This window comes from Carassius auratus, chromosome 5 (assembly GCF_003368295.1).
Source record: "Carassius auratus strain Wakin chromosome 5, ASM336829v1, whole genome shotgun sequence".
In the NCBI taxonomy this organism is placed as follows: Eukaryota; Metazoa; Chordata; class Actinopteri; order Cypriniformes; family Cyprinidae; genus Carassius; species Carassius auratus.
Genome location: NC_039247.1, coordinates 28,968,305 through 28,987,324, shown reverse-complemented (window position 1 = coordinate 28,987,324; position 19,020 = coordinate 28,968,305). Strand labels below are relative to the sequence as shown.

The 19,020-nt window shown below is 38.7% G+C and overlaps 1 protein-coding gene across 3 annotated transcripts in view; it reads right to left on the bottom strand.

Annotated features, from left to right (window-relative positions):
- The window catches only part of LOC113084639 (astrotactin-2-like), a 479,964-nt gene that overhangs the window by 5,705 nt on the left and 455,239 nt on the right, over window positions 1-19,020 (bottom strand). For all 3 annotated transcript variants that reach the window (XM_026254924.1, XM_026254923.1, XM_026254926.1), the window contains 2 exons: window positions 3,006-3,106; window positions 972-1,155 (listed from right to left, as the gene is read on the bottom strand). In XM_026254924.1, the coding sequence (XP_026110709.1) occupies window positions 972-1,155; window positions 3,006-3,106 (285 nt within the window). The remainder of the gene's footprint in view (window positions 1-971; window positions 1,156-3,005; window positions 3,107-19,020) is intronic.

Sequence of the window (19,020 nt, the reverse complement as noted above, 5' to 3'; positions counted from 1 at the left end):
GTCACGGTTGGTAAACCGTGATCCCTGTGTTTTGCACTTTGTGGTGAAGTCTGTGTGTTTCGCGTCTGCACTGATTAGTTTGTGGGCGTCTCCATTAATTGTCACTCATTACTCACTCCCTATATATTGGCTTGTCTCATGTCTTGTGTTTGTGAGAACGTTGTTTCATGTCGGATAACGGTCTTATGCTTCTGTGTTGTTCTGCGTTGGATGTCCGTGTCTTCCCCCAGAACCTCATCCACTATTCGCACTTCCACAAGCATCACGACTTACTTTCGGCTCGATTCCCCGTAGTTCCTGTGGCATCCTCTACTGCTGCCAACTCACCATCACCATCCGGATTACTCACCGTCTCCCCACCATCTTGGATTGTTGTCTTCCCAGCATTGTTTTGTACTCTTGTTTGTTTGTTTTATTTTCATTAAATTGTTGAACTCGCACTTGTTTCCAGCTCCTTCTTCACCCGGTCGTCACACTATCATTCTCCATTCAGCATTCAAACGTGGAATTCTCACCAAGATGATACAATGTTCCTATACTTAATCTGTAGATGAAGATCAGTGGTTTTGCATAAAAAATGACTTAATTTGCTGGAGTTTAGTACTGTTTCTAAATTATATTACTTTCTACCGGGTGTCTGGTAGATCACTACACTGGAGCAGAGAGCACTATGAATTGTAAAAAAAAAAAAAATATATATATATATATATATATATTAATCTATACCTGACATTAAACTATGGAATGGTCTTGGAATATAGTGCATAAAAAACTTTATGGTGCTTTATAATGTTTTTGTGCATTTCGTCTGGCTTAACAATAACACAATATAGTATATTCAGAACTTCAGATTTGGATCTGTATCGTCAGACCGATACCCGATCCAGCAGAAAATGGCGGTATCAGAGCCAATATTGAAACTGAATATCGGATCAGCCACCCCTACTTTGTTCGGTCATTGTCTTCCTCACCTGGGGCCAAGCTCATCCTCACTTCTCCAAACAAAGTCTCCAAACTTCTCATAGTGAGAATTGTAGTGATGCTGTACTCGATACAGCAGCGGTGGGGAGACCTCCATCAGGGTGTTGTAGGCCGTCTGTTGCTCCTTTCCACTGGTGTAACCATTATAGAGGTTGTACACTTTGTCAGCGATCTCTGTTTGAGGGGAGAACATATCTGACATTTTCAAATCTGAACAGTCAGTTTTCAAAGAACAAAAATCAGATATTTTCAGATGTTTATTTTAAATGACTGACAAATGTCTCCGGTCTTTGTGTGTGTGTGTGTGAAACCTTGTGAAAAAGAAGTGCAGTTTAGCATACTTTAAAAAAAGAGTAATTATAGAGAATTATATACTTTAAAAGTAAAAAGCTTAAGTGTGAACTAAATGTAATGTTTTCAGACAATTGAAAGTGTATTAAAGTTTATATTTGTATTATTCCCACTTAAAATGGACTTAAGTGCATTTATTTATATTTAGGGCCAATCCGAATTCTACCCCTTAGACCTTCCCCTTTGACGTGAAGGGATAGGGGTGTCTCGATTCTCTTTTGGTTGAAGGGGTAGGGGTAAGGGGAAGGGCCAGATAGCCCTTCAAACGAAGATTTTTCAGGACCACACTTGAGACGAAGGGGTATGAATAATCTCTGCAACATGGCTGCTACAGCGAACAAAAAGACACATAAATGTACGATTTTTGGCATAAATAAAGATTTTAACGAAAAGTAATCATTTGTTTTATGTTACATTTAATTGTGAGTTCATATTAACGGCCATGTTACTTAAAGACATTTTTGCAAAAAATCCCTAATATTTGCCAATGACATATCATTACAGACTGCATCCCTGAAGCAATCTAAAATAATCAGAATATAAACACGTATTATAGGTGCACCCTAGTGATTCAGGACAAGCCAAAAAAACACGGTTTGGAAAATGGATTCATGGTGTACTCGCTTATTATATACATTTTTCTACATTTTGAACACAAACAAAGTTACGGACCGCAGCTCTGATTGGTTGTTTCTTACCGGGAGCGGATGAATTTCTGCAAATGGCAATAGGAGCACTGGGAGGAGCCAGAGGAGCTTGATTTTTTCACAGATTATCTGTCTCATATTCTACTGTCAGGACATAATGACAGGTTTAACAAATATGTAAAAAATATATTTTTACAAAAGTTCCCTACAGCACCTTTAATCCAGAACGATAATTAAAGGCTCTTATGCACACCAGCACGCCAGTATGTGTGTATTGTAAGAGCTAGACGACGAATGAAGGCGTGTGATGTCATAGTAGTGGTGTCCCAAACCTTAGGCAAATATTTTCTCTCCAAGGGGAAGGGGTAGGCGGAGGGGTAGGGGAAGGGGAAGGGGTATTAAATAAAATTGGGATTGGGCCTGTGAAAATGACTTCCATTGTATTTGAAATATGATTAAAGTGTACTGCTGAATGTATCAACGAGCATTTATTTTAAACCAAAATATACTTTAATGTAATTTCTACTTAAACTTGTGTCATGAATTTTAATATATGTGTAATTATACATTTGTAATGTTGAAGTACTTATATATATATATATATATATACTTTTATGATTTGAAGTTCGCCACAAGTGCAAATTCAAAATAAGTAAGCAGACTTCTGTCAAGAAAATGAGAACCGAAAATCGGATTCATAACATTCTTTAATTCTTTCTTAACACATTATCATGTTCTGACTCGCATGGTAAGCTCTTTATTTCCTTTCCTTTGAGTGAACTTTCTGCAATCTTACTTCTGCATTGACATGGATTTCGAGTGCTGTACTTCCTTGTAATTCATACTGCTGCCAGAACTGTGAATTCTGTTCAAGTAAAATGGTCTAGCCACTATGGATGATGTCATCATAAACAGACAAGACATGAAGATCTGCCACCTCAGATGGGTGTGAAGATGACATTTCACTGGCGCGCTTGTCTCACTCTGTTCATTCACACGTGTAGCCTAAGGAGAATGACAATGTACCTTCTGCTTTGCTGTCATCCACCATCGGACATGACGTGCGGACGGTCACAAAACTCGCATCTGACCGACTACCACGGCTGTCCACGGCATACAGAGTGAACCTAGAAGAGAGGATGGGGTAGACGTGAGAAAGGTTCTGCCTTAGTGTGTTTCCTAATCTCTAAGTTCCATGTAACTGAAGCACAAACAGACATTTGCACAAACAGAGCTGAAAAACACAAAATAACTTTGCCAACATAAACATGACATCATGCAACAAAATCATTAAAACCAAAAAGGTGTCCCTGCAAGAGTGTTTCTGGAGTTCTTGTTTATGAGCCTCAGACCACTAAAAACACACAGGCAGGACTGCAGGGATTCCAGTGGATTCTGTTACATTAGGAAATTGCGTGCCCGACAAGCACACACACAAACACACACACTCAAAACCTGGCCATTACAGCTAATAGCAGCTTAAATGGGACTCCCACTTCTTCTAATGACGGAGTTCCGTTTGGCAAATACAAAACACATTAAAACTGCTGCTCAGCATTTTTCTCAGACCACCCAGCACCATGTGCACTAAACAACCCTGGCTCCACTGCTAATCACAGGGAGAAACCGCCCACCGTCAGCTGGCATGAACACTCGGGTCATTGGGGTGACTGATCCTTACTAGTTAACTATGTTTGACTGGCCATTGTGCAGTCTAACTGACTATGCCTAGTTATTGTTATTAGGCAGACATTATTTGTGTAGAAAAAAAGTGTGTGTAGAAACATATATATTTTCTTTGCATAAACTTTAAATAGTAGTTAAATGCTATTAGGCATGTTCTGCTTTCAGAAATGCATTTCGTAAAAAGTACAATACAAATAAATCTGACTTGACTATTTTTACTTAGAGTAAATACTGGCAGATACTATTTGCACCTCAGTGTACTGTACTACAGAAGTACACATTTCCCTAACCATATTTAAGCTGCCAGCCTGCCCCATGAACACGAGGAAACCATACTCAATTATCCTAGGCCTATTACACTTTAAATACTTTATATGCACTTTTCATATATCATGCATTTATCTATCTATCTATCTATACACACACATTCGCCGGCCACTTTATTAGGTACATCTGTTCAATTGCTTGGTAACACAAATTGCTAATCAGCCAATCACATGGCAGCAAGTCAATGCATTTAGGCATCTACATGTGGTGAGGACGACTTGTTGAAGTGGAATGGCTGTTGGTTCCAGATGGGCTGCTGATCTACTTGGATTTATATGCACAACCATCTCTAAGGTTTACAGAGAATGGTCTGAAAAAGATAAAATATTCAGTGAGCGGCAGTTGTGTGGACGAAAATGCCTTGTTGAATACCATCTCTCAACACAAAAAATGTCGAACCCTGAAACAGATGGGCTACAGCAGGAGAAGAACACACAGAGTGCTGCTCCTGTCAGCTAAGAACACCAAACAGAGGCTACAATTCACACAGGCTCAGCAAAATTGGACAACACAATATTGGAAAAATGGTGCCTGGTCTGATGTCTCTCAATTTCTACTGCAGCATTCAAATGGTAGGGTCAGAATTTGGCATAAAGAACATGAAAGCATGGATCCCTCCTGCCTTGTCTCAACAGTTCAGGCTGGTGGTGGTGGTGTAATGGTGTGGGGGATATTTTCTTGGCACACTTTGGGCCCCTTAGTACCAATTGAGCATAGTTTAAATGCCACGGCCTACCTGAGTATTGTTGTTGACCATGTCCATCCCTTTATGACTATAGTGTACCATCTTCTGATAGCTACTTCCAGCAGAATAATGTACCACGTCACAAAGCTCAAATCATCTCAGACTGGATTCTTGAACATGACAAGTTCACTTTACTCAAATGGCCTCCACAGTCACCAGATCTCAATCCAGTAGAGCACCTTTGGGATGTGGAGGAACAGGAGATTCACATCATGGATGTGCAAACAACAAATATGCAGCAACTGTGTGATGCTATCATGTCAAAAGGGACTAAAATCTCTCAGGAAGAGCTTGTAAAAATTCAAAGAGAAAGGAAAAATTGAAACTGCATTATATGACCCCTTAAAGGCAGTTCTGAAGGCCAAAGGGGGTCCAACCAGGTACTAGCAAGGTGTACCTAATAAAGTGGCCAGTGAATGTATGTGTATGTATATATATATATATATATATATATATATTTTTAATGGTATCGAACCATAACATCTTTAGACCATGGAGACAAAAAGATTGAAATTCAAGTTGATTACTGAAACCGTTCTGGAATAACGCATGAACAAATTTGACAAAGAGCACATCAAATTGGATGAGAGAATATTACTTCCCAACGCTTTAGTGTATTCAAACCAAACTTGGTGTGTGTCACGACAACCATGATCTAATGTTACATGCACACTTTCTACACAGTGCCCCCGAGTGGTAAGGAGACATGAAAAATTAGCAAAAACTGTTGAGTTGTAAATATATATATATATTTTTTCTGAACATAAATCACAAAACTAGTCTCTTTAGATTCGGTGCTAATTATTGAGTTGTACAACACCTAATTTCTCCATCTTGGCCATTTGGACCATCAAACATTCAGAGTTATGTCACAAAATACTCTATTTTATGAACACATTGGCGAATCGTTGCAAAACTCAAAATGTGTCATTGGCACCATGCCCTGAAGATACTCAAAAAGTTTTGGAACTGTGTCCCCTGTCACCTGTTCTTTGGTTCATACTGAGAACATAGATACCAATTATTCTATAGTCCTCTCTGGCATTTTAAAACTCCTACTAGACCATGGGTGCGATTATCACCATATTTGATGTCGCTGGCAGACTGTTTTGGATTTCGCTTTGACTAATTTCCAAATGCTTTGTTTAGTACTTTTTGAAGTTGGTCTCATGCTCAATGCTTGCTTGGTCATCACGTTGCCCGTTTGCTTGGCCCCTTATTTTTTAATTACTATTCCCAAGCTGTTGCAACGAAGCTGAAAGCACACATTTATGCAGAATGCCACTGCGTGTCATTACTGGAAATTACCGGATTACTCAAACCCATTAATTAGAAAGGGTGTCCACGTTATTTTGATCAGCTATGGCATGAAATATGTGTTGCTATACAAAAACTGTGTGTAATACATTTTTGTATAACAATGTTACAATTTTGGTAGATATTGAGTACTCAAGACCATGCCATATGGTGAATATAGTCCAAGATGAAGGTGCAAAAAAAAAAACAATAGCCATTTGCAATGACTATATGCACAATAGCCTCTCATATTTTATGGCTTAAATAATAAATGCTCTTAAATGTGGCACATAACCTCAAAATAGCTCAAAATATTGGTACAGCTGTCTACTGTAACCATGAATTAAGTAGATTTACATAAAAGATTGTCCAAGTTAACATGCGATATGCCAGCATCAGATTAAGTTGAAAAGCAAATTCTGATTATTTATTTCAGTTCCTTCATTTCGAGAAATGTTGTTGTGCGGTCATACCGTAAACCTACATTGCATGCACCCAACTCCAAATTCATTCTAGCTTTGTTTTATAACAAGGGCTGCTGCCAATCAGATGAATCCGATGAAATGGATATTCTCTCTGACTATGCATAAGACAATGGAAGAATGCCACTAGCTTCCAAAAAGAAGGTTTTTTTACACGGCACGCTTTCGACACTTTGACTCTTACTTTGCTTGGAAATCCATATTTAAATAACCACCGGCTGATTGTTTTGTTTGTAATACGGTCTGTTTATACATGGCTCGCATAGTTTGTCTGATCTTGTTATTCATTGAACGGAGTGTAGCATTCCTTTGCTAAACCTCACCAAAAGACATCACTCCAAATGCAAGCCAGCCACAATCCACTGCCAATCTCATCAGAACAACACTGGCTTGAACAATCACATTGTTTGAATTATGTGGTTGCATGGTCGCCCAGTAGAGTTTTTTTTTTTTTTTTTAATCAGACAATTTGTAGTTTGGTTTGGTTTAAGGACTTCATACAGGGAACTCTAAAATATTTGCTGTTTTGGGCTTGTTTAAGGTGTTGCAAAGATGCCAAAGGTTTTTGTTGTTGCATGCTGCAAAGTAGCTCTCAATCTACCTTACACTCTTAAAATAAATGTTCCACATGAAGGTTTTCACAGTGATACCATAAAAGCAGCATTTTTGGTTCCCCAAAGAACCTTTCAGTGAACAGTTCTAAAAACAGAACTTTGATGTCACAAAAATTACATTTTATGCATTATACTGAATTAGCTCTCACTCTACCTTATGCTCCTGAAAATTAGGGTTCCAAAAGGAGAATTTTATTTATTTATGTTAGTCTTAGTTTTCTTCAGATTACTTCATGTTAGTTATCTTTGCTTCTCTCTGTATAGCTCATGCCATTTAAGTCCAACTCCAGTTTTAAGGAACTCTGTGAACAATTGGCAATGATAAAGATCACCCAGGAGAACAAAGGCAAAGTGGTCTGGCTCATCGCTGGGAATGTCAAAACACGCCGGCAAAACACACATTCCCCTTCGCCCCCCAGGAACCCCCCCATTTATCTTCTCCTGGCTGGCTGACATGTAGTGCATCTCTCTTTTTTCTCACATCAGCTTCAACCATTCTCTGGTTACTCCTGTATATTTGGCTTTTCTCAGATCATGGCTTTTTTTTATTTCTGGCACCTTCAGCTGTTAAATGAGTTGCTTTTGGCAAATCAGAGCACCGATTGAGACACTGTTGAGATCTTCAACAAACAGTCATATAGCTATTTTCCGTAGAGTTCAGCAAAAAATCACCATTTGCTCACAATTTTTTCTCATTTTTCTAGAACAAACTGAGAAGTCAACTGAGAAAAAGATCAAGAAAGTAAAATCTGATTGATACCTTCTTATACAGTGACTGCTGTTAGTGATGGTTAAGGCAATCCTGTACAATGTTTTAAGGGGTTTTCAAGGGATTTTTTAAAATCAGAAGTAGGGGTATGTGATATTGAAAAAAAAAATGTCACTATTGGGGAATTTTGTTGATAATGATAATTAAACAATATTATGTTTAGTGTGTTTTGGCACTGGTACTTTGGCTGGTTTAGGCCTGTCATGTATATTTATGACACTAAAACCACCAGTAGGTGATGACACAGTACAGGGACTTCTTGTTTTCTTCAAATTTTAATTTAAAATGGATGATTCATTTAGAAACAAAGAAAGTGACCGTCTTTATGAATGGTTTATTGAATAATTTACAAAAAAATCTGATTCATTCAGGAATTAAACACCACAGTGTGTTCTGGGATGCATGTTCTGATCTACTTTTTTGGAACAATTTTTAGTGACAAAACAGACAATAGTGTGCCTAAAATATAACTCACTCAATATTAATTTCTTTATATTCTTTTAAAATAATTTGTGATTGTGCTCAGGCGCAACTTGAATTATAGAGGCATTCTAATAGACTTCACTCAGTGAATGCTTTTGGATTTGTTTTTTATTTTTATTAGATTTTTTATCAAAAGTGAGTACTTGATAATGTCAGCTCACACATCATTAAACAACAATTACAATATTTTCGTAGATGATAAATATCACACACCCCTAATCAGGAGCTCTAAGTTAGAGGAATTTAGTTATAGTGATGTTTGACTTAGTAACCACTACCATTTGATAATGGAGGATGATAATGGAAATGGAGACAGAGGACGCATGCATTTGTTAGATGGGGAGAGGAACAGATGCTGACATGTCAGGTCACATTGATTTATACAGCACTTTATATAAAACAGATTGTCTCAAAGCAGCTTTACATTAATAAACAGAAAATAAACAGATAGTTAAGATATATAAAAAAACTAAATTATGGTATATTTAATTTCAGAAGTAAAGCAGCTCTTCAGAAGACAATAGTGTCAATATTCAGCTCAATTTAGTTTAAAGATGATTCAATTCAATATCAGGTTTGATGTTGCAAAGTTAGTGTCATTATTCAGCTCAATTCAGTTCAAATTTTGTTCTCATCTGACCGATAGTGTCAATGCAGTTAAACTAATAATATTACTGAATTTTATTGTGTCAGACAGGGATTCTGTGGAAGCTTTTCAGTCAGTCCATAAAGTTTTCTTATATGTTTTGCACCAGAAATAATTAACTCTGAAATTATACTTTCAGAGTGAAGCTCTGCTAAATCACTGCTAGAAGGCACATGGCTTTTAGGAGCTTGACAATACACCTGGGCTGTTTTATACTCTAGATCTTGTGTGTTTTTATTTTTTTATTTTTTTATTTATTTATTTTTTACAGAGACCAAACATGTGGCTTTTCTGAAGCACAAAATAATTTTGGAAGTAAAATGTTTATAGTGTTCCTAAACGGTATGCTAATCTTAATATCAGCCATTTAGAAAACAGAAATTAGAAAGCATTTAAAGATCTTGTCATAGTCTCAAAATAGGCTGCCTTCCAGAGCGTTATAGCTAAAATAACACATATTTCCCTTGAAGGGTTTGTTTTTCATTGTTCCCTCAAACTGTGAAATCTACCAGAACAGCAATCAAACGTGTTTAAGGAGACAGATGTACCTACGATAGTTTATGGATTGTTTTGGCCTTACCATGAGCAAATCTACAGCTAAACAGAGATTTGGACCCTAAACCTCAGAGAGCATATGCATAATTCAGGCATCTCATAATTCAAGCCACAGTATGGGTCATACCAGGTTTATCATGTTTCGCTGTGTCAGTGGCCATGATTTATACTGCCCTCATAGGATCGTTCTTTTATGGTCTGTTCTCAAAATTCAGCTCTTTCTCTCGTGACTCAACTATGCTATGCTGTTCATGTAGGTTGATTGTTAAGTAATTGTTGGAATATAACCATAATTTTGAAAATAAGTCCTGTATGTTAGGCTGATTTACAGATGACTAAATACCAGAATTCTCCTTACTAACAAACAGAAATTGCACGCACATTGCACAAAATGAGCAATAAAGCAATTGAGCAATAGCTCAATAAACCACACACACACACATACACACACACACACATCATGTGTTGAGTTATGACTCTGAATACTACAAATACTGTTTGAAAAGCCAGAGAAATGCAGCACAGAATCATGAGCACTGTTATCATCTTCTGATGAAATGAACTATAGATGACCCTTTTTGGTCTCAGTTGTAAACTAAACGTTTTGTGTAAACTGAGGTCTTATCGAAGGACAGAGGTGTGGTGGATGTGTTAAGGCTCGAAACCAAAATGAGAGGATCTTTCCAGAAACAAAGATGATAATATCAAAAGTAGCTTGCTTCGTCATATTTACTAGTCTTACAAGGCTGTTTTGGTTGTGTGCAAATAAAAAGTGGCATCATTGCAGCCTCAGACAATGTCACTATCAAGACAGGTTTTCTAAGTCTTAATACACCCTTCCACAAATGAAGGCCTTAAAATGTCCTGGCATTAAATGTTGCATACACACACACACACACACACACACACACACACACAAAAGAACAACAACAACAACAAAAAAACAACAACAACAACAAAAAATATCTAAACAAAAAATATCTAAACAACATTTAAAATAAAAATAGTTTTACTTGATACTAAATTAATATTATGTAGTATCATTTTCATTTTTTAGTATCAACTAAACGAGCCAATGCACACTGGCATGTAATTATTGCATCGAGCTGCCGCTGATCACAACGTGAGCATAAAAAGACAGCAGGTTCAACGCATATTCAGCTTTTTGCTTCAGAACCAAGTGATCACATTGTTCTGCTCCTGACTACTCTACTGAGAGAAGAAGACTGAACAAGTTCAGTGCACTATTTAAGAGACATTTGTGTTGGCGGATATGGCACTTCAGCAGTGGTGGTTTTCCCATGTCATGTGGGTTGCACACATCAGAATGCACTACTCCCTGTTTGTGTTGCAGGCGCCCATCTCCCCTGTGTGCTTCAGCATGCTAAAAGAGCTTTTTCCCGAAAAGAGCATTCACAGGTGCATCTTTTTATATACAAAATTGCGTGGCAAACTCAACATTATGTCTTTGTAAAGACGATGTGGGTCTAGCTATAGACAACGTATAACCCAGGCATTTCTGCATGCAGTTGTTACCTGGCGCCGGGTGATGGTCATGATGGTCTGTGGAGATGCTGCCTATGCCTTGCACACTACGGCGTTACTGCAGGTTCTTCAGACTAAGGCACTGAGGGACCTGCACAAGGGTGGTCACAATGCAGAAGTTTGCAAAGAACTCCGTACCACTACTGACCTCATGCTATTAGCGACGAAGGTCACTGCACGGCATCTGGGTTGTGCGTTATACAGCCCAGTCGTCCAGGAGTGCCAAAACTGGTTGTGTCTGGTTGATATGAGGGACTCTGACAAAGTCCGGTTGCTTAATGCCCCTGTGTCCCAGACTGGCCTCTTCAGTGATGCAGTCGAGAGCCTGGCCCAGCAGCTCTCAGATGCACAGAAGCAGACTGAGGTGCACACCCTGCTGACTTCACCTGTCTGCCGGCCGCAGCACCAAAGCCTGCTCGTCACTGAGGGTGGCCCCCTGCATCCGCCCCTACTCCCATGCTGCATCCGCAGTAGCCCCAAGCAAGCGTTGCTGTGGAGCTGGGCATAAGCAGGCCCCCCACCCATCTAAGGTCAAACCTGGCGGTGGGTAGAAGAGCAAGAGAAGGAGTTGCTCTTGGGGGACAGTGAAGGCACCTTCTGAGCTGGGTTGGAGAATCTGGAAAATCTGGACAAGAGAGCAGTTTTCTCTGTCCCTGGGTCACCCACCCTCTGCCAACCTGTGGAATCAGGTGGTCTGTGCACCTGTTGCATGTCGGTTTAACAGCCCCTACTTCACTGTACCCAAGAAAGGTGGTGGGTTATAAACAATCTTGGATCTGTGTGTCTTGAATCGTGCCCTTCACTGGTTACTGTTCTTGATGTTGATGTAAAAAAGCATCTTCGGTTGCATCCTTCCCCGAGATTGGTTTGCAGTGATCGACCTGAACGATGCATACTTTGTGTGTTGATCCTTTCACACAACAGATCATTCCTGCTTACTCGCGATTGAAGGACGAGCATATCAGTACAAGGTCCTACCCTCTAGACTGTCCCTGTCACCCTGTGTCTTCACCTGAGTTGCAGAGGCTGCCCTTTTTCCCCTGAGAGAACAGGGTGTTCGCATTCTCAACTACCATGATGATCAGCTCATACTGGCTCAGTCTTGGGATCAATTGTGTGCACACAGGGACTTGGTGCTTTTGCACCTCAGCATGTTGGGCCTTCGGGTCAACTGGGAAAAGAGCTGGAACTTGAACTCCCCCCAATGCATATGATATTTTTTTCTCGGTATGGAGTTGGATTCTGTCACACACACAGTCAACACCCCTTCCAGAGGAAATGCATACTGTCTGGGCAGGGGTACCCTAGACCAGGTCTCCAGGCATTCTGTGGTTTACACAGATGCCTCAACCACCAGTTGGGGGGCCACTTACAATGGGCACACAGTGACGGGTGTATGGACGGAACCCCAACTGCATTGGCATATCAATTGCCTAGAATTGTTAGCAGTGTGCCTCGCATTGAACTTTCTCAAAGGGTGCATACGTGGTAAGCACATGCTGGTCGAAACAGATAACAACTGACCAGGTGGTCTGTGCTCCTTCTGCATGTTGCAACTCTCCCGCCACCTCCTCCTTTGGAATCAAAAGGTTCTGAGGTCACTTCGTTTCATTCACATTCCAGGTCTGCTCAAACATATGGCTGACGAGCTGTCACGAGCTATGCTCCCAGGAGACTGGAGACCCCATTCATAAGATGAGGAGCAGGTCCTGCTCGTGGCACCTTATTGGCCCACTCCTAAAACTTCTCATGACAGCCCCTCCTTGGCAGATTACTCTGACGTATCTGTGGCACCCATGTCCCGACCTCTGGAATCTTCATGTCTGGTACCTGGATGGGACACAGAAGTTCTAGGTTACCTTCCCCAGGAGATAGTTGACACCATCACTTCGGTCAGAGCACTGTCTACGAAACATGCTTACACCTTGAAGTGGAACCTGTTCGACGAGTGATGATCTTCTCTCCGAGAAGACCCCAGGAAGGGCCCGATCAGGGTCGTGCTCTTCTTTCTGCAGCAAGGGTTGGAGTGAAGGCTGTTTCCCTCGACCATTAAAGTATATGTTGCTGCAAATGCTGCTAACCATGACCCCATCCAAGGGAAGTAGGTAGGGAAGCATGACCTGGTCATCAGGTTCCTTAGGGGGGCAGGAAGGTTAAATCTTCCCCGGCCACCCTCTATACCCTCTTGTGACCTGTCTCTAGCGCTCGAAGCATTAAACCAGGGCCCGTTTGAGCCTTTGCAGTCAGTTGAGCTGAAGTTTCTATCAATTAAATCTTTGCTTCTGCTTGGACTTGCTTCTGTCAAGAGGGTAGGGGACCTTCACGTATTCTCGGTCGACAATTAATGCCTAACTTCATCACTGTGTGCCCACTGTACTAGATTTTGGGCCAGCTGACTTCCAGGTAATCCTGAGGGCCTTGCCCATCTATGTGCACAAGGTTTCTACCACCCTCTTCAGGGATCCGGTAGTGAACCTGCAAGCCCTAGCTTTGCTATGTCCGAGCCTTGAGATGGTACATAAACCAGACAAAGCTTGCTAAAACCACTCCAGAGGGTCTGTTCTGTAGACCCTGTCAAGCTCCTCCATCCCCTCGGCAGCCAGAAGTGGCAGAATTTCCGGCACCAGGCCCTCACTCAATGAATCATTGAGAACCGGTAGAGGGCTGGGTTCCATATGTAGCGACTAAATTGATCCCATATGTGTATATCCAAGGTATAGCCTCAGAGCCCATGTTTTCCCTGGCAGACTTCTTCCATTTCCAAGTTGGTTATAATCACCTCTAATCTTCCATATGCACCTAAATGGTTGTTCATATGTGTAAGTGCTTCTAAAACCTCACTCAGGAAGGATGGGGCTTCCACAACATTCCTTTCCCAAGTGGTTCGGGTACGTTTTCCCAGTGTTATCCAGTTTCACTGAGTGGTAGTGCTATGACAACAGTGACTGGTTTTCTTTTGCAAGCCATGGCCTACAACAAAAAGGTGCACAGGAGGCTCACACAGGACACTGGAAGTGGCAGCATTCTTGGTACTTTGGTAGGGACCCCAATTTGTTGGTGACAGATGACGTTGAGAGTGACTAACGGCACCTGGATGCAATCATCACATCCCAATTTCCATTGGCTTGTTTAATTTACACTTAAACTAGATTGGTCTCTCTAAGTGACATACCAATTTGTCTGTCACCGACGTGACGTCTCTGTTCCCTCGTTCATGGAACAAGGGTTACTTACATAACCAATACATTCCCTGTTGGCGGGAACACAGTTGTTATGTCAAGACGACTTAAGGGGTCTTACTTATTAGCCCCAATCACCTTTGAGTTTAGGAGAAAAAGCCAATGGAATTTGGTTAGTGGATTTTGCATGCTATGCCACTCCTCCATACATACATAAGGTGGTATATCCATCCACTCATTCAGGATTATGCAGAGGAGATAAATGCAATGTTTAAATATTTTATCTGGAAAACAAGACAAAAACATGGAAGATAAATGCTTAAAAATGAATTAAAATTAATGGAGAGTGGTTTGGAAGTAGAATTTTCTGTGAAATTATATTAATGATGTGTTATGTTCTCCCTAGACATTTACATTTAGAGAACACATTGATGTATTGCATCCCCTTTAAATTATTTTATTAAAATTTATTTTTAAAAGGGTCTTCCAAAAATCTTCAATTTACCTTCATAAAACCTGCAAGAAGGAGTGTATATTTTAGATATGTATAATTGGTAGCATTAATGCATTTCTGGAATCTGTGTGCAGCATAAGTAATCAAGAAGAACAATTTCTTTGAATAAAATCATCTGCTAAAATGAATCATTTAAATGTCACGTATGTTATATGAAGATATATATATATATATATATATATATATATATATATATATATATATATATATATATATATATATATATATATATATATATAAAAATGACAAAATGTTCTTTTCTGAGTGAAAAATTCATTTAAATGAACCCAAAAGCCTGGGGAACATTGGTGAGGGACCAAGGTGGCAATGAGATGGAAAATCACACAACATTTAGGAAATAACTCAAATGTACACAATGTTCTTGAACCCCTCATCCTCTACAGACAGCCTGGAAGAAGGTGGCTCAAAAATTAAATTTGACTCTGCTGCGGTTCATCATGTTCATGAGAAAACCATGTTCTGACACGAGAGTCCCAACAAAGAAAAAACTATTTTATTACCTCTCCAAAAAAGAGCTGTATAAACAACTTAGAGAAATATCAATGGGTAATACCACACTTGATGAACTTTAACACCATATCCAAACCACATAAATTTCCTTTCCGATGGTCTTAGGACCATTCAGGTCAGTGTTGGAAGGATTTGTCGTTCCAAAGCATCCAGACTGAATGTATCACATTTGTGCTGATTCCTCACTTGCAGGTCAGAGACTACAGCTGCAGTCCACATTTGTGTTTTCTTCAGAATGACTATTGTTTTAATCTCTAATCAATCCTCAATATCATTATTTTAACTCTTGGTCTTTTATAATACCCATTTAATGAACAAAAGCCAGCTCTGTCGTGACAACCGTCAAAACATAAGTAAGTATTACTCATGGTTTTACCTGCTGGTTCGATTACTAAGCTCCCATTGGTTCAAGATGCAGCAGCCATCGTGTTTAATAGAGCTTAGAAATATGATCACATCAGCCCAATTATATCATCTCAAGACAGACTACCCGGTCAGGTTTTGTATTAGTTTTAAAATTCTACCAATTACTTACAATTGGTTGTTATATGCAGTTTTTATTATTATTATCTTGCTTTATTACATGGCTCTCTGGAATACTTGATTCTGATTGGTCAGTTGCAGGATTCTAAGGTGATTTTTTCTCTGATAACAACTGTGATCTTTAGCAACAAGGAATTACACACGCTCATCCGAGTTTTTGAGGCCGGGGCTACTTTCATGTCTTTCATAAATCAACGCCACACTCTTGCTGGTTTCATTGGAACATAGCTGCTGTCATCTTGTGCCTCAGTTATTAACTTTATTCACTATTAAACTGGAGGACTTTGATAATAATAATGATACTGTGGCATTATTGTAGGTCTGTTTGTCTTGTTGCCAGGAACTTTTTTTTGTACACTGTCATGAATTTAACATAATAAACAGGTAAGATTTTAAAATGTTATTTATTTATTTTTTTTGTCTCAACATTGTATGACATTGTATGGTTCAATGTTTGTTAGGAGCTGTTTTTTTCTTTTATTTTGTGGAAGCTTTGCAATTAAAGATCTAATAAAATATTTCAACAAGTCAATATTTTATTGATTATCTACTTAAGTAGCAAGTAGGTGTGTAATAAGCAAGATAATGTAAATCCGGATGATTCTTATGTAAGGGATAATGAATATCCAGCTGGTTGTTATCTCAGAATAAATCCCAACAGGGTAATCAGGATTTGTATAAACCTGAAGTGGTTTATTCTGAGATAACAACCGGCTGGATGTACATTATCCTGCTTGTTACACATCTAAAAAGATTTGTTTTTACCATAAATGTTGAAATTAATGCTGAAGTCTTCCATTTTAACATATGAGGATGATTCTCAAATCAGAATGATTCAGTGTGATCTTGTTATTGTCCATTGCAAAACTTGGTGCCGTTGAGTCCACAATGCACTGGTGTTAATAAGACTCAGCTGTGGTTCTCCTCCATGAAAAGAAAGACAAGAGAAATGTTCCAAACAATATTCCAAACAAATCACAACCTGCTTTGAATGAGCACCAAAAACAGGATGTGGCACAGAAACGCCACGCCACCAGAGCAAATATTTTTGTCGAGTCACACTTGCTTATGATGAAAATGGAAAGACATTGACACAGCAGTGCTTGTTCTTGCTTTTCCTCCAGTCTCCATGTCTTCATTGCCGAACTGTAAGTATCCTCAAAGCCAAATTTAAACCAAAGACGATTGAAACCAAAATGGCAACAACAGTATTAAAAATATTATTACTGAGCTAACAATTTTATCTGTCTTAATGAATTAGAATCAACAGAATCAATGGAGTCACAACAACAGTATTATTTGCACATGGCTAATTAAAATTATTTTCTGCAACATCATTGAATCAATGTTCCATCACAAACTAAAAAGAAACATTTATTGGGAAAATATAATCAGAAGGAAGTGATTTAATAATAACTAATAATTATGTGGATCATTTAAATGCACAGGGACTTCTCTTAAATAAATAAATGGTACCATAAAACACATGTGATGCATAAATGGATTTGTTCTTAACCTTGCTCTAATAATAGTCAGGATAATAATGGTCTTGAGCAGGTTTTCTTTGGTAAACCCAGAGTTTCTTTCAGTCTCCTCTCCCCCCAAAGTACTAATATAAAAAATAAATAAATAAATAAAGATAGATTTTTCTATATACGAATTAGTAGATACTTAGTCTTGTTTGTTGGGGGGGGGGGATGGGGGATGGAAATGGAAAACAAGATTATTCGGAGTGTCCATTACTAAGTGAAAATCTACTGTACTGTAACTCCGCCCTCCATCGACACATAAGGTTAAATACGACACATGTGAATAACGGCTTCAATGGTGTAGATGTTTTGGGCACTTAAAACTAGCTTGTAACGCGATTGACTGGGTTAGAGTTCGGCTTTTGCAGAGCTCATTCTTCTCACTTTTCCCATCACGTCACATAAGTAAAGTGCCTATAATGAGTGTTTAATAATGATGCAACTATTTATAATTGTAATAAATATAACCATTTACAATCTGTTATTATTGCATCCCGTTAATGTATAACAATACTGAGGTGCACATGGGCCTAGTATGTATCTGCCAGTATAAAGTATAACTAGCGTCTATTATTTACACTTAGCCTGTTGCAAAGAACTGCTACTTTCACATGGTAAAATGAATATAGCATGATTATATATATCATATATCATGATTTTCACTGTACAGTTTTTCTGTAAATAGCATCTAGAGCTAATTTTCACTTAGCCTACTGTAAATAGGATATATAGCTAAGAAAGTATGTTAATTCCACTTAGTGTAAATAGCCACTACAGTATTTTTCTTACTCTATTGGCAGATCATTTGTAAAATAAGAAAAATGCACTTAAATATTAATATTATTATTATTATTATTTATTTATTTTTTGCCCATGAGATACCATAACATGATTAGCTATTAGTTCATTAAACTTACGTTCTGCCACCTGTGATATTATAACACTGACAAGAACTTTATTTGTATTGAGTCTGAAGTATGCAGATGGCTTTTTGGCGGGAGCTGTTGCCATGGTGAATCCTAATATCGGTACTCCATTGATAATGGCTTTTTATAGTTGTGGTTTACGTACTTAACTCAGAGTCAGTCAATATAGAGTTGATTAAACCAACTAATTTCAGCTGTTCTGTAACCAAAAATTCAAGTTCCAAGTTCAAGTTTAAACTCAGAGTTGGTTGAACCTGCTTAGTGAAACGGGCCCCAGATCTCCCAAGCCAGCTGTACTTGTGTTTGTATCTGTGTTTATGGTCCCACTTAATATTAGGTGGCCTTAACTACTATGTACTTACATAAAAAAATAAGTACAATGTACTTATTGTGTTCATATTGTATTGTAAAACACTTTTGCTGCTATTGAGGTGGGATAGGGGTAAGGTTAGGGAGAGGGTTGGAGGTATGGGTAAGTTTAAGGGTGGGTTAAGTTGTAAAGTATGGGTCAACAGTTTAATTATAAATGTAATTACAGAAATTAAATACAGATGTAATTACATGTAGTTTTTTTTTTAAATATAAGTACAATGTAAAAACATGTATGTACACAATAAGTACATTGTACTAAATTATTAATTAAAATGTCAGTACATAGTAGTTAAGGCCAC